Source organism: Xiphophorus maculatus, chromosome 16, assembly GCF_002775205.1.
Source record: "Xiphophorus maculatus strain JP 163 A chromosome 16, X_maculatus-5.0-male, whole genome shotgun sequence".
Classification (NCBI taxonomy): Eukaryota; Metazoa; Chordata; class Actinopteri; order Cyprinodontiformes; family Poeciliidae; genus Xiphophorus; species Xiphophorus maculatus.
The window spans coordinates 19,762,204-19,787,639 of NC_036458.1; the positions used below are offsets into that span (position 1 = coordinate 19,762,204).

The 25,436-nt window shown below is 41.1% G+C and overlaps 1 protein-coding gene across 1 annotated transcript; it reads left to right on the forward strand.

The window, feature by feature from the left end:
- The first annotated feature begins 71 nt into the window (after window positions 1-71).
- srebf2 (sterol regulatory element binding transcription factor 2) lies at window positions 72-25,061 on the forward strand. The gene is made up of 20 exons (XM_023348430.1): window positions 72-424; window positions 6,282-6,655; window positions 6,740-6,932; window positions 7,030-7,190; window positions 7,873-8,025; window positions 8,111-8,383; window positions 8,459-8,573; window positions 9,516-9,667; window positions 9,763-9,967; window positions 10,049-10,224; window positions 18,969-19,218; window positions 20,171-20,340; window positions 20,426-20,597; window positions 20,698-20,815; window positions 20,924-21,033; window positions 21,166-21,298; window positions 21,564-21,735; window positions 22,238-22,414; window positions 22,577-22,688; window positions 23,319-25,061. The coding sequence occupies exons 1-20, from the start codon at window positions 334-336 to the stop codon at window positions 23,534-23,536; spliced, it is 3,525 nt and encodes a 1,174-aa protein (XP_023204198.1). The 5' UTR covers window positions 72-333; the 3' UTR covers window positions 23,537-25,061.
- The last annotated feature ends 375 nt before the right edge of the window (window positions 25,062-25,436 follow it).

The following is a 25,436-nucleotide window of genomic DNA, read 5'->3' on the forward strand; positions in this document are numbered from 1 at the left end:
CGGCTGGTCTCATGACAAGAACGGCTGATGCCCAGCCAATCAGGCCTCGCTCTGGGCCACAGAGTGTGTTTGTGAATGACGTAATTAGCGTGAAACAAGATGGCGTCGCCTTGGAAATAATTTGCAGTTGACGAGTTTGGAGGCGGTAAAGTCTGCCTGCCGTCGGGCTTCAGTGTCGTATAGAGGCGGTTTTTTGATCAAGTACGTGTCGTCGGATTAGATAAGACCGCGGAGGGCGTTGGGAAGCGTCCAGGTGGAGCCCACCAATCTCTTGTTTGTTCCCTCCTCCGACCCTCCGGTGACAGCCGGAGAGGTGAGCCGCTGACAAACGGGATGGATCCTGGAGAGTTCATCTCTCCCATGGAGACCATGGACTCCACTTTAGCGGAATTAGGGGACGAATTCACTTTGGGAGACATTGACGGTGAGTAGACCTACCGCTGTCAACACTGTTCAGGGATGTTTACTAAACATTGGCCCGTTTCCATACAGTCTGCCCGCTGTGGACATCCTGACGACCCACCAGTCTGATTCATGACAACCATTATTTATTGTCAGAAGCATTAGCTTTTAGTCCTAAAGTTGGAGTTATTTTAGAAAAAAATATATATTTGTGAAAATTATTATTACTATTATAGAAAATATTGGCTGCATTTTTGTACTTCCTGTAATTATTCACTATCTTGAAGATATTTATACACTGTTGTCAGTTTTCTTCTCTCTAGAAATGAATACAAGATCAACACATATCTGGGTTTATTGTATTATTTAATTTTTTTTGTTTGTTTTAATGTAAGAAAAAAAAATTCTGGGGAAACATGAGATTAATTTAAGAGCTTTTAAAAATAAGATTTTAATAATAAAGGCCACATCTAAGAAAACAATGCCTCATGAAATGTTCTGGCTTGTTGTTTCTTTCCTGTTTTCTGCAAATCTGCATCCCTTTGGTTTTCCCCTCTTCCCTTTGCCAAGCTTGTTCTGCAGTGATAACCGATGAACCCTGCAAGCTTGGACCCACTGAGCAAATTTGGCAAAGAGGAAAAGATCCGAGCAAATGGTGGAATGCTGATCGGTGCAGCGTCAATAGATTTCCCATTAGGATGGGCAGGTTCTTGTCTGCTGTTGTTTTGAGTCACCTATTTCTAGTCTAGCAATGGGAGTTTTAGTTTTCAAAAGTAAGTAAATATTACTGTTGTAAGATTTAGCTGTTTTGTTTTTCCTCAAATGCTTCAATAAACAGCATGCAGAGCTGGATTGTTGTTAATAACATTCTTGTTATGTTATAAAAATGTAACAAGAATAATACTGAAGGGAGTTCAAATCTAGTTATATTTATTTCAGTCTTGACAAGAGAAATGTGATGCAAATGAGCAGATGGCAATCCGGGGCCAGGTTATGACTTCCCTCTAAATGCTGATGTCAAAAGAGAGGAATGTGTCGATGGCGTGAAAGAGAAGCGACAGATGATGGACTGGCAGGCGAACCGCAGCTTCACACTGTCCTCACCTGACTCAGACCCAACAGATTGAAACACTGAGGCCTGTTCATTTGGACTAACTAAGAAATAACAGGAAAGGATTTCTAACAACTTCTTTCAAAGAACTTGGAGAGCCTGTTATCACCTTCCTTTCGTTTGCCGAGCTACTGCAGATCTCATTATATAACTTATTTTCTTTTGAAACTGCTCTTGGTTTTATTCCTTTTTTATGCGTCCCCTGTTATTGTCAGCTCAACCGAATCTTTGGGGTCTAGAACGTGGACCAGCATGACTAAAGTAACCTTACATACACTATAACGTCTGAGGGACAAGCTAACAAATGTGTTACTGTGGTGTTGGCTTATTTGAATTTGTGAACTCCTTTGAGTTGCATCTATAATCTGCAATCTTTCCTGCTTGTCACCTTCTGTCTTTTGTAATCTCCATTCAGTGATGCTATTTGCTTTTTGATTGCGCCCATTCCTTTTTGAGGTAATCCACTGAGCCACAGAAGGGTGTGTCTTTATTTGTTTGCTGAAAAATAATATAATAAATGCAAAAGTTAAGCAATAGTGCCCTCCTTCAGCCTTTCACGCCTTTAGATAAAGCTCCCTCTTAGAAACATCGCCTGATCTTGTCTTGAATGTACTTTATTTGTTGTTCATGAAGCTCAAGCTAACACGGCCTCACCAACGTCTGTCTAGTACTGCCAGTCAGCTGGCTGAAAGAAGGCCGCTACAGTTTTCCTTTACTTGCAAGAAATATGCATTTTGTTGTTTGGAATAAGGCCGAAACAATTAATCGGGTTAATTTTGATGAATCAATTATTGAAATAACCATCAACTATCAACCATCAACTTTAGTTAATGATAAATGGTTAATGGTAACTGCAGACACAAAAAAGGCCCTTTGTTGAAAAAACCCCCAACATATTCAGAGCAGTAGTTTACCCATTACTGCTCGTTGGTACAGTTATGGGCAACATAAACCTATTTACTTTTGTCTGTTTTACCCAAAGCTTCTCAAGTGACGTAGGTTTAGTTTTACTCAGTTCAAATCCACTAAAAGAACGCCTTTTTGGCAGCAAGATGCTTATTTACTTTTTAATAAAGCAATTTAATTATTTATTTTCATCTTTTAATTTACTTCCTATATTGTATTTAAAAAAGCTTGAGTGGTTAAATGAAAAAATCTGTAGAATGTGCCAATTTCTTTTCTTTATCAAATTAATCAATAACTAAAATAATTTTTAGTTTTCGCCCTAGTTTGGAAATATTTTCACCCATTAAAACCCCTGATATGTCACAAAGCTGAAGAGTCACTCCTATGAAGTTGATGCTGTTTTAAACTGCTGTTGGCAAACGATGAGTGACATGTTTGTTAAACAATTACAGGTTAGCTACCAGAGCAGATAGCCCTGCTAAGCTAAGCTACTAGCTTAACCAGGTTGCTATACTTGTTGGACTCTTTGCTGTGCTTTAAACTACTACTAATTTTATCAGGTGTTTCTATTTCTCCTTAGGCTTACGAATCGCAGTAGAAATAAATAAATAAATGATACGGGAAACAGTCTTACATGTTTAATGATCAGTGTCACTATGGCAACATGGACATTGTTCAAAATGTGATTCAACACCAACTTGTTTTGCCTCATCAAAAATAGCCTGAAAAGGAAGGAGGATGTCCGCCATCAAAACAAGTCACTTCCTGTTTTTAGGGGGTGGAGCTAAAGTGATGTCAGCAAATGACCATGTTAATGCTGTTCTTATTTTGACTACTATTTCCACCATAGGGATTAGTACTGCCAGTCAGCTGCCTACATGGCATCTATTGCCGTCTATTCCATGGCGATAGATGCCATGGAAACAGAAGGGGGGTAAATAATGGATGCAACATTTTGGTGCAGTGTGTTCACATTCTGAATGCCCAAACTACACCAGGCCATCTGGATGGACATTTACTGCCCTTATGCTCGCATCTCGTCTAGATCTTAGTGACCAAGACGCTAAAGCGGTTTTGACTTGAAGAGTGAAAAAAAATGTGTTCATCACTGTTGATCAATATCAATATTAATCATCGTCAGTGTAGCAGTAAAACCTCTCTCCATGGAGCGTGAAGAGCACCTGACTGTTTTACAGATTCCAAAAATCAATAAAATGCTACAAAAGCCAGAGAGTTTAGCTCCAACCATGTTGGGAAAGTATATTTTTCTGCATGCAGAAACATTTTTAAGGGTTAATTCTCTGTATTTGTATTATTTGTCCTTCATTTTGTAATTTTTCTATTCTATCATTAACATATTCACAATCAAACTCTGTCCTCTGATTTTACCCTGTTTATGGTCTTAAATCATAAATTTGCATGGCTTTGCAAGTGTGTAGCAGCACAATAACTAACATAAAGATGTCAGTGTCTTCATTTGATCGAATTTCAGCTGCAGATGCACAGCAGAGTTGGAGGTTTGGGGTGAGACAGGATGTCTGCTACTTTACTGACACACTTGAGAGCATTGAAAGTTATTTTTAGCTTGGTTTACTCGGTTCATGGAGTAAGCACAAGTTATGAAGCACAGGTTTCAGAACCTGTGCTTGTTTTCTAGATAAGTTTCTCATTTATAACCAAATAAGCTGTACAAATAAAACGAGGAGAACATCTAAAGGTTTTACAGAATCTGAGTTTATATCACAAATCTAGGTTATATATGTGTGAAACAAAAAAAAACCCCAAACAATCAGCAGAACAAAGGATCCAGCTGATTGTAAAGTAATAACAGTGCGGAGACCGGCTCTCTGTCTGCTGGACTGAGTTCAAGGTTAGAGAATGCTGGTGACCCTGACATCCTACCCATCAGCCTTCAGTCAGGGAATCTTCACATGACCTGCGGAAAGCTGCAGGTCCATAAAGGCAACCTGTCGCAATAACAGCGTCTCTAATCCGGTTCCTTCAAGGCTCGGAGAAGATTCCAGATATTTAGCTGTAAAGGGAATACAAGATGTTCACAATTAGGCAGGCCTGTCACAGTGAATGATTTTATCAGAGAAATAAATTGTCCCAGAAAATGTTGCGATAAACGATAATATTGTTCTTTGGAAACTATTTCCAAGTAATATAGTGACGATGGGACGATGATTCAAGATTGTGCTCTGAAAGACCAGTGGATTTTAATTATGCAGAGGACATGGACATAGACTGGAAGTGGAAGACATTTTAAATATCCAAATTTAAACACACAACCAAAACCATAAATAAAATGGTTTTCAAACTCTCTAAACAAAATTGACCTTCAAAAAAATGTTAACAATCAAAATGGAAGCTATTGAGGTCGTTTTAATTTATCACGTACATTTGATGGGTTTTCTTGCTTTCTTCTTGAATTCTCATCACCTGTTGTTTTGGCATTTTAAGCGTGACACATCTCCATTTTTGACCTTTCAGAGGTCGTTTGTTAAATCTCTTTCCGCTTGACGAATAGAAGCTGCCTAATAATCATACCCACCTGGATATGAATATCCTGATCTCCTCAGGCCACCTCTTCTCATCACACAATTTAATCATGAGTTTCACCTGAAACTCATGATTAAATGAGTTGTGTTGTATTAGCAAATGTCTAAATGCACATCTATCTTCTTTCAAATAACATGTTGTCTTGTCTTTCCCTTTTTGAGGAGTAGCAAATAGATAGGACATTGCATCTTGTGTTTTTGCAACAAGGAATCGGATATAGTCACGGGTTACTACTAGATAAACATTCTTAAGCACAAAAATGTATAGTGTAAATTAACAAATATCTTAAAAAATAATAATTTTAAATAAATTCCAAAGAAACTCTTAAAGGAGGTCGGGGTTTCCTTGATAAGCCCTGTGGCAGGGAGGCCAGCAGTTCACCATGTTTTTGAGTTTAAAAAAATGTTTAAAGTTGACAGGAAACCTGAAAATATAGATAATTATGTGCTATTGGAAGACATTATTAACAATACTTTAACACAAAGTTAAGATATATTACAGTAATAAATAAATATATATTTTTTCACTTCAATGTCTAAATTGTTTTGACTTGTTTGCCTGACGGGGGCTCAAGTCGTCTGGTGGCCCGCCAGGCTTATTATGATAGCCTGTAGGTAATTTTGCATAAACAAATAAAACTGAATTTTCTGCTGCACAATGTTTTTGTATTGCTATGTACCATCAGGTATGTGGATTATTTCTGGCATGCGTTGACATATTATAGTTACACAATGGTATCTATCTGCCATCTGTAAATAAGGGTGATCTAGATTAGCAGCGTTTTTCAAGGCTGATTGTTTGAAGGCTACTTTCATATTGATTTATGAGCTGAACAGTACCAACACTTGAAGAAAGGTGCAGATTCAAGGTCACTGCTGACTCTTATCTGCCTGCAGGAATTAGAGATCTTAATAAGATGTTTTATTATGTCCATGACATCCATTTATACACATGGTTTCCCCCAGAACACTTGCTAATCCTGCTGGTTGAGCACTAAGGCAGTCATTCATCCAGCGGCCCGTCGCCTTTTTGAGTTAAATTTTTTTAAAAGTTGACAGGAAATGAGTTATTGGAAGATTAATACCTGAACACCAACAATAAAGTTTTAAAACATGCAAACATTTAAAAAATACTTAAATAAATATGCAATGCTTAGCCTGCTGGGGGCACAAGTAAAGCCTGGTGGCCCGCCAGGCTTATAGAACACTGGGGGGAAACCCTGATGCATCTAAAATTCAACTGTGGTGAATTTTTATCCTTCTTTAAAATCTGGGACATTCCCTCATTTGTTTTCCCACAGAGATGCTGCAGTTCGTCAGCAACCAGGTGGGGGACTTCCAGGACATGTTTGAGGACCAAATCTCCACGGGGGTCTCTGTCGTCGGCGCCCCCCAGCAGCCGGCCGTCCAGGCCCCGCCCACTCCCCAGACCCCAAGCACCGCAGCTTTCCAGACCTCCACCATGAGCCTCGTCTCATCCCAGACACTGTCTCCTCAGACTGTACCCCTCACGCCCCCCCTGACCCCGGCACAGACCCCGTCCCCCACCAACACCCCGCCGGTGCAGCAGCAGCAGCTGACCCGCAACCCGCCGCTGCTTCAGCCGCGGCCCCAGGTGGTCCAGGCCATCCAGCCTCAGCCTCAGCCTCAACAGACGGCCCAGGCGGCCATCCAGGTATTTAAACATCCACCTTTTATTAGGTCTCCAGCTTGGAAACATTGTTTAAATGTTACGACTTCATGTTTTTTGTGACTATAGATGCACACCCATGGGGTTCCGCTCCAGACCCAGAACTTCCCTGTCCAGACTTTGGTTCAGACCCACACCCAGACACCGCTCCCCATCCAGACACAGGCAGCCCAGACTGTGATGATCGCCTCCAGCGGGGGCCAGTCTCACTACATCCAGAACCCAGTCATCTGCCATCAGAGTCCTGCTCCCAGTTTCCAAGGTGAGCACACAGTGTTTGTTTTTTATTTTATTTTCTTTCTTCTTCAGGGTTCTCTCCCTCCCTGCATATTTTGAAAGCGTCTTTGTTTTTCCTCCAGTCCTCCAGCCACAAATGCAGAGCATCATGACATCACCACAGCTGCAGCCAGTCACCATTCAGCATCAGCGTGTTCTGACCCCAACATGTCAGACCATCCAGACTCTCTCTACAGCGCCCACTGCAGTCCACACCATGCAGCAGCAGATGCAACAAGTACCGGTCAGTGAGACTTCACACAGCAGCCAAATCTACTTAGGTGTTTTCCATCCATCGTTTTTTTTTGGCCTTTTATTCTTTCTTCCAGTTTTCACCTTTATTTTCTTTCTTTCTCTTTACCCTTCATTTCCTCCTTTTTTTCCCATTTATTTGTGTTCTATGACTTTGTATTTTTTGTGTTTTTATGATATAAAGCACTTTGAAATGTCTTGTTTCTGAAATGTGCTACACAAATAAAATTTGATTTGATTTTGATTTCCTTTAATTTCTTCCTTTTCCCATTTTTTCCCTTACTTTCTCCTTTCTTTTTTCTCTCTTGCTTTCTTTTACGTAATTTTTCACTTTTTTGTCGTTTTTTGCTTTTTCTGTTTTTTTCCATTTTCTTTTTTTGTTCTTTTTTTCCTTCTCTTTTTTCAATTTTTTACTTTTTATTTTTTCCCTTACTTTTCCTTTATCCTTTTTACTTTCTCCATTTTTTTCCTCTTGTCCTTTTTTGCTTTTACATTTTTGTTCTTTTTTCCTTCTTCTTGTCCTTAATTTTTTGCTTTTTTATCTTCCTTTTTTCTCTTTCTTTACTCTTTCACATTTTTTCTTTCTCCTTTCATTTTTTTCCTTTCCTCCTTTGTTCATGAATGTAGAAACCCTGCATGGAAGCGAATGTTAAATCTTCTTCTCCTCTTCTTAGGTTCTGGTCCAGCAGCCTCAGATTCTTAAGACGGACTCACTGGTCCTCACGACGCTCAAACCAGACGGGACTCAGGTGCTGTCCACCATGCAGAGCCCCGCAGGAATCACCACCCTGACCACGCCCATCCAGAACACGGCGCTACAAGTCCCGGTATGCGGAGCAGCCAAAAATCATCCCACGTTCTCTCCGATCGGTGACGATCGCTCCAGCATCATGTCTGATTTACTGTTCCCAGACTCTGATGGGCAGCAACATTCTGACCACAGTTCCGGTCATGATGGGAGGAGGAGACAAACTGCCCATCAAGCAGCTCCAGCCAGGCTCCGCCCCCTGCGCTACCGCCGTCCGACCGAGTATGGAGCAGAGCCCGGTGTTGGCAGGGCAAGGAGTCGTGGTGAAGGAGGGCGAAAGGAGGACAACCCACAACATCATCGAGAAGAGATACAGATCCTCCATCAATGATAAGATCGTGGAGCTCAGAGACCTGGTGATGGGCAGCGACGCCAAGGTGGTATCATAAAATAAAGCATCTAGAAAACACGCTTCAGTTCAGACAAACTTATTTTGCCTTTTTCCCCAACAGATGCACAAATCAGGCGTGCTGAGGAAAGCTATTGACTACATAAAGTACCTGCAGCAGGTCAACCACAAACTACGACAGGAGAACCTCTCCCTCAAGATGGCCAACCAGAAGAACAGTAAGGCTTAGTTTATGTTTCCGAGTGTGTTTGACCATCTGCTTGACAGGGAAGCTCACGTGATGTCAGTCGCAGAATCTGGACCTTCTTATTTGTACGGTAAATTCACGGGTCTTTACAGTAGGAACAGAGACAAAATAAAGCACCTCGGTCCGTCCAAAAGTCAAACTAAGCATTTCATAAAAACACGAGACACAAAAGATACAACAACATGACACATCATAAGCAAATCCATACCTAGTCATAATAAACGAGCTTGTCTGTGGTTAGGTAGCCTTTGGCATCACACAATCTTTCCTGCCTAACAGCTGGTCAAACCCTGAACCATGTATTAACCCTCGTTTTGTTGCCATTTGGACCAGTGGTGTCCAGTTCCAGTACTCGTGAGTCGCTTTTCCGTCCATTTTAGACCAGTTCCTCTTTCAACACTTCTATTCAAATGAAGCACAAATGAGAGATTGGTGGCACAGCTCAGTTGTTTAATAAAAGTTCTGACAGATGAATGCTGGTTTCATCCAGTTCAGATTTATTTTTGAGAACTACAAACAACATTGTTCAAAATATTTTTCCTAGCCTTTGTTCCTTGAGAGGCGGTTGTTTAATTTTATTAAGAGCAGAGGTCATGTTACACTGTGTGTGAGGGAAAACATTATTAGTTTTACTAGCTTAAAACAAAGAGAACATGATGAGGAGTTTACGTCTCAAGCTGCTAACATGTTAGCGATTAGCTACGCTTGGTTGTCTTCTGTCAGTTTTGTAGACCTGTAATTTTTACTCAGATATTTCCAAAAGTCTCAAAATGTCCAACTTGCAACATGTTCTACAAAAGACAGAGACTTAAAAAAGAATAAAGATTGTTCTTCCTTTTACCAGCTCAATCCTTAATTAGCCTACATAGTTTAAGGCTTATAGCATCTTGAGGATCAATACTTTGTGCTCCAGAGCCTGTGATCCTGTCCGAAGACGTCGATCTCAAACAGGAGGGAGTGATGATGTCTCCTCCGGCCTCGGATTCCGGCTCCAGCTCCCCGCACCAGTTCTCTCCGTACTGCGTCGACTCTGAGCCAGGCAGCCCCTTACTGGATCACCATCAGGTAAAGCACGTGAGGGCAGGATTAATGAAATATTTAGATGTTATCAGGACCGGCTTCATTCAGAATTTCATTGGTTTTTTTGTTGCGTCTCCAAGGTGAAGAGCGAGCCGGACTCTCCCTCCACGGTGGGAGTGATGGACCGTTCTCGGCTGCTGCTGTGCGCGCTGACCTTCTTCTGCCTGTCTCTAAACCCACTCCCCTCTTTGCTGGGCTCAGAGGACCCGGGTAGCCACGGCCTGGCGGCGGCCCACGTCCCAACCAGGACGCTCGTCTGGTTTCCAACTCACACACAGGACTTCGGTGAGCAGCAGTCACTCCCGCGTGCGTCAAGAGTTTGTGGCATAAGCTAAAATGACTTCATTAAATCTTCTTGTTCTGCAGCTTCTTGGCTGCGCTGCCTGTTGCCATGGGTGATTGTGTGGGTCCTGAGTGGGGTGGGGGCGCTGTGGGGATGTGTCAGGGTGTTGTACCTGTGGGAGCCTGTCACACCCCTTCACTCGCCCAAATCAGTGTCCTTCTGGAGGCACCGCAAACAAGCAGACCTGCATCTCAACAGGGTGAGTAGAGAAGGCAGAAGAAAAGAGTTTTTAACAGAGCAATATTATATAAATTCAACTTTTTTGAGCTGTACATCATGTTTTAATGTTATTCCCTCTTCAAAAACGTACCTGGAGTGTTGCCTTGATTCTTTCATGCATGCTTGAGAAATCCTTGGGTCTCCCGTGGCAACCAATCAGCTGGGCAAAACGCCTGGATGGACTCACAGAGCATCTCCCACTCAGTTCCTTCAGACTAGCCAGCAGCAATTAGCAAACACCTAGTGGACCTGAGCATCGGCTGAGCTCATCATAGCAGCTACTTTTAAGAGCAACGCTGCTAAAACGTTGTTAAAGGGTTAATAGAGGAGCCATGCTGTGATGACGTCCTGAAGGCGGAGTTTCAGAAAGAGCAGGAGTTTCTTAAAGAGGCAGAGGCCCAATTTCAATGTGGTAAATTACGTCAATTTTATTTTAAGTCATATTTGACATACAGTCTTTTTATAACAACTGAAGTCAGCATAGTTAGTTGAATGATATAAAATAGCACTATATGTCTGAAAAATACATAATTCTGCCCCTTTAATAATAAAAAAAGAGCAGCAGTATTCAAATCTCTTGAACTTTTTCTCTTAACACAAACTTCAATGTGTTGTTATTGGGGTTTATGTGATAGACCAAATGTTAGGTAAATTGTATTATTAGTATTATCAAATATTTGTTGTATCATGTAGCTTTGTAGTTACATTTAGATATTGTTTGCTTATATGCTTTTACTCTTTATTTTTAGTATAAGTAATGCTTCTGTGTGTTAAATAATTCTGATTCTTTCCTAAGGCTTCCTTGAGAGAGAGAGGTGATAGGTATTCTCAGCATGACTCCCTGGGAAATGGAGGTGTGAGTTGCTCCCAGCAGAGTTTTACAATCCTGCAATAAACTCTGCTTTGTGATACAAAGCCGTTGCTTTGAAGCTATGCAACGTGTCTTTTTCAACGCCGTGCCTGGAGAAAGAAAGATCTAGAGTCTAGATAACATGTGTCTAGATAGTGAATGTCATTAGCGCTGCAACGATGTGCCCCTCCATCCTTTTTAGAGTTGCAGCGCCCCGTGTGGCAGGGTTCCTAAAATCAATAAAAGAGAGGAACAGACAGATGTGTGGCAGAGCGGTCGGAGTTTTGTAACTGTAAACACATCTCTGTCTGCTCTCCTCGCGAGAAACAAAGAATCTAACTCTCTTGTCTTTCCTGTATTTGTTTAATTGTCTCTAATAGGTATTTAGACCTGACATTATTTGGTCCTTCGCAGCCGGATGCCAAAATACCGGAAGGATTCCAGCGGGCATGGTGGACCCCAGTAAAGACCGTGCGCACGGCAAGTTTCCTAGTGGAAGCTTATCAGAACCTGTTCAAGGGCTGGCGCTCTGCCTGCCTGCTGGGATCTTACGGTTGACGGCTCTGACGGGAAGACAGGAGAGGGTGAGTAGATTCTTGTTTAAAAGTGTGGCGAATGACTGCGGGTCATTGCGCGAATAAGAAAACCCTGGACATTCTAGACTCTAACAGGTAAAAAATAAAACTGAATCCGTGAAGGGCGTCCGAAGTCCTTACGTAAAAATTTCGTGGAAAAGGCGCACGGAGCCTAGTATTAACCTGCAGTAAAATTTAATAAATTGGAAGATAAAAAATAAAAATAATAAAATTTAATCAATTAGCCGATAAAAAATTAAAATAATAAAATTTCCTCAATTCGATATATAATAATAAACTTTAATCAATAATAAAAATATTTAAATCAGGCATTAAAATTGTAATTGGAACGGATGGCGGAGTCCGGCTGAGCAGGAGCTTAAATTCCGCAGCAACAAAACGTGTGATTGTGAGTGTGATTGGAGATATAAATACCACTTGGTGTTTTATCTCATATAAAAACAGTAGGGTTGTAACCAGCAAACCTGTCTTGGATGCAGAGGTAAGAACCCCCCACTCGAAAGAGTTGAAGCGGGGGTTACCACTACAGGTATTTTTAATTGCTGGCCTACTGAAAAGATCTCCAGTTTATAGGATTCCCTATGAGTCGGACAAACTGGGCTAAATTGTATAAAAACAAAAAAAAAAATGGGGAAGAGTCTAAGTAAAATTAAGCCGACAGCCAGTTTAAAATCAAATGACTGGAAATATGTTGAAAATCAGGATCCGCATAAAATAAAACATTTAGATAAATGGATAACAAACTATAACTTTGACGGCCGTCTAAACTCACAGAAACTAACAGTACTACAGGATGAAATAATGCAAAAAACAAAGTCAAACCCAAAGAAAATGCGCAAAGAAGGGTATGAGGATGTAAAATTTTGGTTGGAATTAGCACAAAAAAGAGAAGAGGAGGAAGAATCGTTTGATGAATACAGCCTGAGAATACATCAACATTACATAGGATTGAAAACTGGGATTTTAGATGGATGCATTAACCACGCTATACACGTAGAAAAGGTCTCAAAAGAACAGACAAAGGTTTCAGGAGCCTTTTTCCCAGATGAGGAGCAAATATTATATCATGACAGGAGAGGAAGAGGAAGATTTAGGGGTAGAGGTCAGAACCCCAGAGGACAGAGAGGGAGAATGGGAAGAGGGAACTACAGACAAAATAATTACAGACAAAATAATTTCAAACAAAATTATTTAGGATGTTGGTGTTGTGGGAAGGAAGGACACATAGCCAGACATTGCCCAGAAAAAATACATAGATCAGTCAGCATGACTAGAATCAGAAAGTTTAGAGAGTGAAGAAGTCCAATTTAAATCTACAGGATTTATTATCTATGGACAGTGTAAGACCAGAAATAACACTTTTCATGCAGGGATGGCCTTATGTAGCTAGGATTAGTTTTGATTCCAACCACTGATGGGCACATAGCGGTTAACAGGCAGTCGAGCAGCAGGAGGGGGAGGGGAAGTAGCTGAAATTACCAAATACCAACATAATAAAACAGAAGGGGAGGAAAAAATAGTACAAAATGCAAAACTATACCCCGACTTGCCCGCACCCCCACACTATGAGGAGAAAGGTAGTGAGGGGTCTAACACTAGATCACAAAAAAGCAAACTTTAAGTGGTCTAAGAACTGGGGAGAAACTTTTCTCCCTCCCCCATGTTGCCCTTTTAGAAGAGCCAAATAGTCAGCCACACACGACTGATCTTTATCCTATGATACAGTTAGCAAATCCAAATGTAGGGGAAGATGGAGCAGCGTCCACGATTCTGGTATATAGAACGTGGACCTCCCCGCATGTAACTTTGTTTAAATAAACTAAAAAAAAATAAAAAAAAACAAAAAAAAAAAAAACAAAAAAAAAAAACCCCAAAACACAGATGATGTCTTTTCTAGGGTTAACTAACTATTGTCGAGACTGGGTGCCTAATTCTGCAGTAATAGTGGTTCCTTTAAGCAAACTAATATATGAAAAAAAAAAAATTTAAAAATGTCTTCCTCTTTGGAATGGACAGAGGCAGCAGAAACAGCACTAAGTGAAATAAAGCAGGCCCTAGTGTCAAGTGCTGCGCTCGCCTTACCAGACTATAAAAAACATTTTTTCCAGATGGTGGATTGCAAAGGTCAGTATATGACCTCGGTGCTAGTTCAACAACATGGTGATAAAATGAGACCAATAGCTTATTTTTCTTCCAAACTTGATAGTGTGGCGTGCGCCCAACCTCCCTGTGTGAGAGCAGTGTTTGCTGCTTCTATGGCAGTAGAAGTTAGTGCTCCTATTGTACTGTTTCATCCGTTAACATTAAAAGTACCACATGCAGTTTCAGCACTATTATTACAAACAAATATGACTTTCTTATCGCCTGCGAGGCATCTCTCCTGTATGAGTACATTATTATCACAACCTCATCTAACTATTGAAAGATGCACGATTTTAAAATCCTGCAACTTTGTTACCTCTTCCAGATGATGGTACAAAGCATGATTGTCAGGCAGAACAAAATGCAAAGAGTAGAAATGATTTAAAAGATCTACCATTAGATCAAGGTGAAATACTTTTTTGTTGATGGTTCCTCAAAGAAGAATGTACAAGGGAAAACTCAAACCGGTTATGCAGTAGTGACTGAAAAAAAATAGTGTTAAAAGCTAAAAAACTTCCCTCACACTACTCGGCTCAGGCTGCAGCATTGATAGCGCTAACCACCGCTTGTAAACTAATGAAAGATAAAGCAGTGACGATTACACCGATAGTCAATATGCGTTTGCAACAGTACACACGTTTGCACAGTACTGGCAAAATAGGGGTATGATAACTTCTACAGGAAAACCAGTAACTCGTGCAGACCTATTAAAAGATTCTATTTATGGATTTATTTATTTTTTTAAGAACTTTTAATGCATTACAAAAGGTCATTTCATTTCAAAAAAGTGCCTACAGAAAGAAGAGAGGGCTGCAAATGAAATAAGGAAATAAAGTTAATAAATAAATAGAAACAGGCTCTAACTGTAAGAGGCATTGCTCCGATAACAACAAACTGCAGTATGCAACCGATTCTAGATAGTTTCAAAATCAGTCTTTTTAAACTGACCAAAACTTTAGGATAGATAAAATATTATTAAATCTACAGGAATTATGGATGAATAAGACAGAATACAATAGAAGTAACTCACTTGTTAACTAGAAATTGATTGAATATAGAAAAAGTTTGCTACACTGTACAAATTTGTTGTTGAAGGATAATATTAAGTTAGAAATAACTTATGGGTTAATTAAAGAGGATCTGGTGGAATTTTTGTAGTGAATGATGTAGATCAGGAGACTTGCAGCCCCCCCCTTGCAGCAGCTCCGCAGGGGGGCCACAGAGTTGGGCTGTAACTGCTACCCCACTAGATTCAACTAATTAACATGTGAAGCCTCCTTGCATACCACTAATTTTAAGTGCGAAGTAACCTCTGCTTACAGCAGTTCAGCAGAAAAGGACAAGCTGCTGTGAGGCACATCATTGTCTCTCCCATCTTTAAATTTGTTTTCATTAGTCTGACTTTTTATTTAAGCTATAAGTGTCAGTTCTTCTATATTTTGTTAAATATAACAAATTCATTTCTTTCTTTTGAGTTACCAGTTTCCTCTTGACCCGTTCAAAAAGGGGAGGGGAAATTTGGTTTTTATTTTAATTTCTTTCATTTGTAGATTTAGTGATATACTGACCAGTATTTGTTAGGGTTTTGTGTGTTTAATTGCCCCTTAGTGTGTGTTAATGGTCTGATCAGCCATTATCTAAGTTCCCCTCATGTCTTGTTAAGTCAGTTTGTGCTTGAGTTTGTTCTGTTACCGACTGCATTGTACTTTGTTATGTTGATTTTAGTTTGGGCCCAATTTATCATTTTTGATTTTTTGTTGACTATATTTTGAATTTTCTTCACCGTCTCTCTGGCTGGTTAATGCGAAACCTTCACAGAGTCTAAATTGGTAAGCACGCCTTGTCAAACACTAGTGAAAATTTTTGAGGAGTTTGTAAAATGAATTATTTGACAATCATAAGAGTTAAATGTGATAAGGAGCTTTAAAACTGTAATGTGAAGTGTTTTGGGAAAATAGTAATCTTGAAGATAAAGCATGCTAACATAAATTGTTTTGTTTGTTTTGACGAGTTTTACCTTTTGGGAAAAAGGCAGCATTGAATTTGGTAGAATTTCTCAGGGAACATCATAAACCTGTTTTATCAACATCGTTATTTAAAGTAGTAGAAGTATGATGCATTAGCGAGTAATGCATCATCTGGGGGGAGAATATTGTTATAGGTTTATCTTTTATATTACTTAAATAAGAATTTTTTTTATTTTGAAGAATTTTTTTATTTTGAAGAACATGTTTGATCCGTGTTACACATAAAAAGTGAAAGGAAAGATATGGTCTGGTGAAATATATGTTTCTTTTGAATGGTTTTGAGTCGTTCTCCATTGAAACATGTTCTGCAATGGGCTAAAGGATTTTGAAACAATAGATAACAAATTTATAGCGATTAATGAAGCATATTTTGGTAAATTAACTTAGGAAAACAATTACAGAAATTAAAAATATTATTGTGTTAGCCATTTTCAGAGCATTAATTTAATGGAGCAAGAATGTTTAAAGAAATGTTTTGAAGAATCTGTTATTGATTAAAGTTATCAGTAATCAGTAAAAGTACTCAGGTGGGATTATAATGATTTTTCTAGACTTGATTTTTGTTTTGATTTACATCCATTTAAAATGATTCTGAATAAAACTTTAAATTCAACGACAAGTAAAAGACCTAGGTAAAATTGGTATATTTTGAAAATGTCTAAATTTGTTAAATTATACATTGACATTATAATTTCTCTAAGTTTAATTCTTTTGAATTTTGTTTAAGGAATGCATGTTGAATGTTTTAGACAAATAACTAGTAAGATCCAGTTTGTACTATAAAAGTAATTTAAATTGGACTGTCTAGTTCACTTTGATATTCATTGTTTTGATGATAAATGTAAACTGTACAACTGCAACAAATTTTAAGCTTTTGTTTATTGTTTTGTTTTGTTTGTTTAGTTTTATTTTATAAGATTGGTTTAAGAGAAAGATCTGCATATGTTTAACATTTTGGCAAAACATTACTTTAGAAACATGTCTTTTGAAGCTGGTGGTAACGGGGTTTTGTGCATTAGTTTTCTCTGTTATTGCCTGTATATGTCTGTCCTACATCTGCTGAAGATCTAATACTTTCTTTGTCTAGTGTTTTGTTTCAGAAGAGGCAACACTTACAGAAACGTGAAGTGACATGGAAAATACAGATACTGATCCGACATACATCGATGCCATCGGAGTCCCTCGTGGAGTGCCTGATGAATATAAATTAGTTGATCAGGTTGGAGCTGGTTTTGAATCTACAATTTGTTGCTGGTGCACGATTAACAAAAGCGTAGACGGAATAAATTACATCCATTACAATGTGCAAAGACTGGGAAATTGGACACAGGCTGGTTTCGAGGCAGTGCATGAACAGCTGGCTGCTACTTCACTGATGGCTTTTCAGAACCGCATAGCTCTTGACATGCTGCTGGCTGAGAAAGGAGGGGTGTGCATGATTTTTGGAGAAAAATGTTGCACATTTTTACCAAACAATACAGCAGCTGATGGAAGCTTAACGAAGGCCATTACAGGGCTTCGCACCCTTGATGGCAAAATGAAGGAACACTCTGGAGTGGATACTTCCATGTGGGATGCATGGATGGATGCTTTTGGGAAGTATAGAAACCTTGTGTCCTCTGTCTTAGTATCAATTGCAGTTTTTGCTGCAATTTTGACTTTGTGTGGATGTTGTTTTGTTCTGTGCCTGCGTTCTTTGTTTAATCGTCTCATTACCACAGCGATTTCACCCATGGAGGACCAGATGGCACAGATGTATCCTTTATTAGAGAGAAAATCATTTGAAGAGACTGTTTTTGGAGTTATATGAGCGGGGCAACAAATATTTGTTAAACAGGGCGGAAATGTTAGGTAAATTGTATTATTAGTATTATCAAATATTTGTTGTATCATGTAGCTTTGTAGTTACATTTAGATATTGTTTGCTTATATGCTTTTACTCTTTATTTTTAGTATAAGTAATGCTTCTGTGTGTTAAATAATTCTGATTCTTTCCTAAGGCTTCCTTGAGAGAGAGAGGTGATAGGTATTCTCAGCATGACTCCCTGGGAAATGGAGGTGTGAGTTGCTCCCAGCAGAGTTTTACAATCCTGCAATAAACTCTGCTTTGTGATACAAAGCCGTTGCTTTGAAGCTATGCAACGTGTCTTTTTCAACGCCGTGCCTGGAGAAAGAAAGATCTAGAGTCTAGATAACATGTGTCTAGATAGTGAATGTCATTAGCGCTGCAACGATGTGCCCCTCCATCCTTTTTAGAGTTGCAGCGCCCCGTGTGGCAGGGTTCCTAAAATCAATAAAAGAGAGGAACAGACAGATGTGTGGCAGAGCGGTCGGAGTTTTGTAACTGTAAACACATCTCTGTCTGCTCTCCTCGCGAGAAACAAAGAATCTAACTCTCTTGTCTTTCCTGTATTTGTTTAATTGTCTCTAATAGGTATTTAGACCTGACACCAAAACAAAGTAGTGAGTTTTTGTGAAGTGGAAGAAAACCAATATGTGATTCTCAACATTTCTGTGATTTCTGTGCAGCATTGGTTTTTATTCAGCTCCATCGGGTCAATATTTATTTTCCTGCTAATGCAGCTGCAAGTCTTTTGGCTAGAGTCGCAGTGTTTGCACATTCTTCTTTGCACAATAGCTCAAGTCCATTTGGTTTGGACCAATATCGTGTGTAGACATCAGTTTTCAAGTTATGCCACAGATGTGTTGTTGGATTTAGATGTGAACTTTAACACGTGAATATGCTTTAGTGTAAAAAAAAAAAAAAAAAAAGCAGCAAATTAAATACATTTTTAAAAAATGAAGCAATATGAAGTCTTTGCACTTCACAATTATGCGCTACTTTGTGTTTGCCTGTCCCAAAAAGATGTTTGTGTTTGTATTGTGAAAACATGTAGAAAAGTCGGGTTTATTTTTTCCACCTGCTGCTTGTTCTCGTTTTCTGTCACTTGTTTCTGTTTTAATGTCTCGACTTGGCGTCCCTCCTCCATGTCTTGTTTTATTTTTAGCCTTTGTTCAAACGCCTTTTCATGTCTGAGTCGTGACGCCCTCCACTTTTCCCTGCGCTCCACACTGAGCGTCTCCTTTTCCCGCTTGCTCTCCGTTGCAGGGAGATTACACGGCGGCAATGGCCAGCTTGGAGACTTGCCTCTCCGTCTTGACGAGAGCTCTGCCCTCCAGCGTTCTGGACCTGCTTTGCTCCCTGTCCTGGAATTTCATCCGCTACTGTCTGCATCGTCCGGTGCCTTTCGGCTGGCTGGTCCACCAGGTCGGGGGGAAGCACGAGGGAGAAGAGGCGAGGACGAGCGCGAGGGACGCAGCGTTGGTTTATCACCAGCTGAGCCAGCTGCAGCTCACAGGTCAGGGAACAAAGTGAAGCGCAGAATCGAATTCGGCCGATAAGAGTTCATTCCCGACTATCAACAGGGAGTTCTCAAAAGGCCTTACACTCACGTATCTAAAATTAAAATGAAGGCCTTAAGATGTCTTAAATTCATTCAGTAAAAAAATATCTTAAGTTGGCCTTAATCAATCACAAGTCTTGAATTTTGTAGTGGCAAGACTATTTACTCAGACTGAGAGACAGTTGTCTAAATGTTTAGCATTAACTTCAGCTAAAAATTTTTGTCTGTGCTTAAGGGTTTACTTTAGCTTCTGTTAATTTTGTACATGCTTAGCGGTTTAACTTTAGCTTCCGCTAATTTTTTTGTATGTACTTAGGCGTATACTTCAGTTTCTACACATTTTTTTTTTACATCTTTAGCACTTTAGCTTCTGCTAATTTGGTTACATGCTTAGCAGTTTAGCTCTAGCTTCCTAACTAGCTGTTAATAGAGCTTTGTTAGCTAGCTAGCTTTTTTGCGTCTGTCATTGGTAAGTGTAAATTGTCGCCAGTTGGTCAGACATTGTTCTAATACAGCACATTACTGTGAAAAGGCGTTTTCATTGTGTTCTGTGGCTCTGGCTGAAAATGTGAGACAGTTGTTTTCATTTTTAGCTTCAGCTTCTGCAAATTGTCTTCTGTGTTTAGCATTAGCAGAGCTGAGAGTCTTGTTTAGCGGACAAGCGGTTAAACTAACAAATATTCTCCGTTGCAAGCTGTTGCCAACCCGTGCGTTCTTGGCAAAAAAATGTTTGACACTACTTTATGAAATGTGTGATTTTCTTTTGTGCATTTCTGTTACAGGTCCTAAATTTCAGTCATCATGGTCTTGAAAAAATGTCTTAAATTTGAGTTTGTGAAGCCTGCAGAGACTGCGGTCAGCAGCGTCCAGAGGGGATAAGTGTTTGTTTTTCTTCTCGTCTCTGTAGGGAAGCTGCCTCAGCGCAGCAGCCTTTGGGCTTTGTCTCTGTCTCTGAGCGCCGTCAACCTCAGCGAGAGCGCCCACGGCAAGATGGCGCCGGCTCAGTTCGCTCAGATCTATGTCACTGCAGCGACGGCCCTGCGCTGCGTCCTGGGACACCATCTCACGTTCCTGCCGGTACGTCTCTTCTTCTTCTGTCCTCTGTTGCTGATCCAAAAACAAAACGTCAGACAGGGAGATCATTCTGTCGTCCGTCTCCCAGGGATACCTCCTGGGTTGCGCAGAAAACGTGGCCAACCAGTCGGAGACCAAGCAGATCCCCGACTGCCTGCGCTGGCTCTTCACGCCGCTCGGCCGGCAGTTTTTCCTGAGCTGTGATTGGTCGGTGAAGTCGGACAGCAGCGATGAAGTGTTTACTTCTCAAAGAGACCCAGGTTCGATTCGTTGTGCCTCGTTTTTCCGCCTCTTTGACGTCCTGTTTCTCTACTCACCTGTTTCCGTTTTTGTTTTGTTTCGTTTCGTTTTGTTTTGCAGCCGACCCCATCGCCCAGCTGCACCGCTGCTTCTGCAGGAAGCTTCTGGAAAGAGCCGTTCACACCCTCATCCAGCCGCAGAGCGACGCCGACGCAGGCAGCTGCAAGAACAACTTGGGGTGAGAAGGAGAGAGCTGCCGTCTCTCCACCAGCGGGGCGCTGGCACTAATCATGTGATTTATTCGTTGTCTATAATTGCGTCATCTCATTTATTTATTTTTTTCCAGGGAATTCTCCAACGCCCTGGAGTTCCTGGAGTTGCTGAACAGCTGCACAGAGGACTCTCCTTCTCCACCCACCCCCTTCACGACTCCTCCCACTTACACCGCCATTCCAGGTTTGAACGACATCCAAAGAAACTCCTCATAAAGAATCACGCTGAATATTTACTTAGACGATACAGCAGAAACGTGACCGTGTTTACCATGCGCTTCCTTTAATATTCCTCCGTCGGTTTCCTGGTGGCCAGTGGGCGACCCGGTGAGCCGCTGGTGGGCTCTGGTGCTGAAGGCGGCTGCTCATTGGCTGCAGGGCGACGATGTCGCAGTGAGGTCCCTGTTGGCAGAAGCGGAGCGGATGCCGAGAGCTCTGCTCATTCTTGAGTGAGTATTAGAAATCAGCAGAATGTGCTGATTTGATCAAATTAATCGTCAGAATAACTGATTACTGAAATAATCATTAGTTGCAGCCTCAAACTTTGTAATTTTATTGTTTCGTTGTGTTGTTTAATTATTTTGGATATTTAATGTGCCTTCCAATTCCAGCCTTAATGAAGGTTTCTTGATCCTTGAGAGGCTATTACTTGCATTTGAAAATTGTCTCCAATCAACATTCTCGTTCCTAACGGGTCGGTCTCCCCCGTTCCAGCCGCCCGCTGCCCAAAGCCGTGCTGCTGCTCTGCAAGGTGGTCCAGATGAGCCTGTCTCCTCTGAAGGGGGACGGCGTGGCGGCCTGCCTGTCTCACTGCGACCGCTCCAGCAGCTACCTGCGCTCCAGCGTCTCCGTGCCGCTCGGCCCATCTGGGAACTGGCTCAGCAAGGTGCGGCGGACGAGACCCGTCAGAAGCTCTCCACTCTCTCCTCCGCTTTCAGATTGAAGCTCCCGCTGGCCGGGTTCTCGCTGGTTTTCGTTTCTGATTAGTACGACACAAACGCACTGCATGCTGGGTGGTGGAGAGGACAGGCTGGCCCGGGGCTGTGTGTGTGTGTGGGTGTATGCATGTGTGTGTGCGCGCGCAGTGTGGGTGGAAGGAGGTGGCTGTGGTGCATTGTAGTTGCATTGCATGATCCTCAGTCTGAGTGCAATGTCTCTGCAGTGCAGTACAGAGGCCTCTCCGATCCGCGCCACGCCCCGCCGCCCCGCCGCTGACAATCAGCAACACAATGGCTGCTTGATTTCTGCCACGCATGCCGGGGTTTGGTTGCAGGAGCTTCTGGTGATCGGGTTTTCTCTATTGTTTTCTTTTTTTTCCTCCCCAAATTTCAATCAAACTTCTGTATATATTTTTTTTCCTGATGTGGATGTTTGTGGTTTTATTTAAGGGGGTGGAGCTTCTTGTTTGTGATCTGCTGCTGACATTAAGGACCAGTTTATGGCAGCGAGGAGGCAGCAGCAACGGAGAGCCGGGTCCGGCCCCCGGATCCCAGCTGGCGGGTTTCCAGAGGGACCTGAGCGCTCTCAGGAGGCTCACACAGTGCTACAGACAGGCACAACACAAGGTACACACACATACTCACACACTGCTAGATCCACCTCCATATGCACGCCACTACCTGGATTTAAAAGGATTCAAAGCAGTTTGATGCTTTTACGTCTTCAATGAAGTAAAACTAACTGTGATTTTTTTTTTTCTTTTTTTTTTTCCGGGTTGTTCTGTTCAGGTTTTTCTTCATGAGACCACGGTGCGGCTGATAGCTGGAGCCAGTCCCACCAGGACGCACCAGCTGCTGGAGCACAACCTGCGGCGCAGGACGAACGGCTCGTACTCGGCCGGTGCGCACACTCTCACTCACACACACACACACACACACTCACACACACACTCTGGCTACAAGACCAGTGACGTACGACTGTGCTTTTAGGGACATTGTAGAAAGGAAAAAAAAGAGGAGTAAATTTGCTAAAATTTTTAGCTTTTGAAACTCAGTAATTTCCTTTTTTTTTCTTCCAAATGTTCAACTGTTTGAGTTCAGAAATTACCTACATTTTTTTTTAAAGAAGATTTCTGAGATCAATCTGAAATTTTCTGAAATTTTTCTCACAAATTAACTTTGTTTTCCTATCAACAGTATGCTGTCGTAGACTGTGAAGTATATTTTAACACCTAGAATCATATAAAACGAATGCATTATTATTATTATTATTATTATTATTATTCATGACCTGTCTAACTTATCAGAAATGTTTCCAAACTATTCCTGAGTAGACGCCATGGTTAAAAAACTTCACTTTAATACTCAAGTATTTTCGAAGGCACCTGTAGTTTCAGTAATTGACCATTTTTTTTCTTTTACTTTTACTTCAGTAATATTTGACCAGTAACGATGAAACTGAGTCCTGTATAAATCTAAAGCCAAACTGATCATTTCTTTTGTCTCCTCTCTGCCTTCGTGCTGCCGTCAGATGGCGAGTGCGTCGTCGGGGAGCGGGAGCGAGCTCACGCCATCCTGCTGGCCTGCCGCCACCTGCCCATGCCCCTGCTGACCCCACCGGGCCACCGGGCCCGCCTGCTGGCCGAGGCCAAGCGGACGCTGGAGCGGGTGGGCGACCGCCGGTCGGTCCAGGACTGCCAGCAGATCCTGCTGCGCCTCAGCGGGGGAACCACCATCGCTGCTTCCTGAAAACAGAAAGAAACACCGCTGAAACTTTTGTTTTCATGCTGAACAAAAAAAACAAACAAACAAAAAAAAAAAACACGGAATAGGGAAAACGGCTGATGATGTAGGGGTGAGATGAATGATCCCTACACATTTTCTAATTTATTGTTACAGTGCTGCGGCTCCACCGTCTGGACAGTAGTGGTACTGGCAGCCTCCTTTTGAAACCATTGAAACTCGTCGGTCAACTTTAATCCGAAAACAATCAGGAGCTACATCAGAATTTAGCTTCTTTATTCGCAAACAAGCCCACAAATGGATCCAGAGGAACAATCCAGGTCCAGAAAAACAGGATGATGCATCACAGCTGATGCAGTGCAGATCAGTTTTGGGTGATGACGTCGTTCAGTCATCATCGGCACGCGGTGATGAGTGGTTAAATCGCTGCTTCCTTTTTAATTTGCAAGCTCCCAGAGAGCGGAGGAGGCGTGCAGACCGGCTTGTTTTAACTGTGCAGTGCCGAGTGTTGTGTCGTCTTAATCTACCTCAAACACTGTCCAGTGGCAGCACCGTTTCATGCAGCAACATAGGAAAATGAAGCTGAAGGCTGAAATTTGACTCTTTACTTAACTCTGCAGACCCGTTGAACTCGGATCGTGGGGTTTCGGCAGAACGAATTCTTGTGACGTCTGCAGATGTCGAGAAAACGAATTCCGTTTTGATAAAATACAATTAAAGCAGATTATTACATTCGATGTGGTAGTTGTATATAAGTTGTACATAGGAGTAGATTAAAAAGACGACGTTCTTTGCTTGAGACGATGCACATTGAAGCGTCAGTGAGGCGAGGTCAACCGTCTGAGCCTTCCGGCGAATCGCGTCGCTGCAGCGCGGCAGTTCCCTGGAAGTGAGGACCATCTGAAGCTCTCAAGCAAAACAGCCTTTTATGTTCTGTACAAAGCAAATATTTTCTTATGTTGTATCAATTTTAAAAAAAATCGACAAGTTGTATCTTTTTAATTTCTTTTTTTTGTTCGATTAGCTTTTTACTTGTAATTATCGACGTGACGCGGCACTTTTTAGTTGTTGTTTCTTCGCTCTGGATATATTATTTAATGGTGGTGTGAGATAAATGCTTTTGGCCGGTCGGTTGTTATTGTTTTTGTATCTGTTAAAGCAGCATAGGGGCCAGAAACTGTAACATCAAGACATTTCTATTGTTTTTATACAAATGTAATCCCTTGTTTAGTCAAGAAAAGGTTACTTCTGTCAAGCAGATGGTTTTTTTTTTTAAAGATGTGCAAGAATAAGGACAGGATATTCTCCCACTATTGAAAACAAGTTAACGTTTAATTAGTACTGAAAATATTTTTGTGTATATTTAGTTAACTCTGCCTGCTAAATGGATTAAGCGAAAGGCAATGGCTCAGCTGAGAGTTTTCTGTTGATGTAGTTGTTACTTTCCCACCCCCGCCCCTCAAGGTGTTTTATTGTTTGAACAGTTTTTGTTTCATTTTATTCTTTTCTAATAAAACAGCAGAACGTTGTACAGCCAGTGTGGTTATTTTTTTTTATTTTGGTGCCTAAATATAAATGTATGAAACACACTTTAAAAATCTTTTTTCTGTGATCCACGCACCGTTTTCTTTCCACTTCTGCTATTTCCTGTTGAGCAATAACATAAAAATCACTATAAAGCAAATGAGTTTTGAGGATGTAATGGACAAAAGGATAAATAGTTATGAAAATCTCTTTGCAATGCGCTAAAGAGAGGAAACATTGTCACTCGGTTTGACACTGTGGTGGGTGTTGGTAGGTGTTACTCTCCTAACAGTCGCTGTGTAAAGTTCAATTTTTTTTTCTCTCTGTTTCAGATTGTTAATGTGGACCAAACTCATTAAAATTTCTTGGACAATTTAATTTC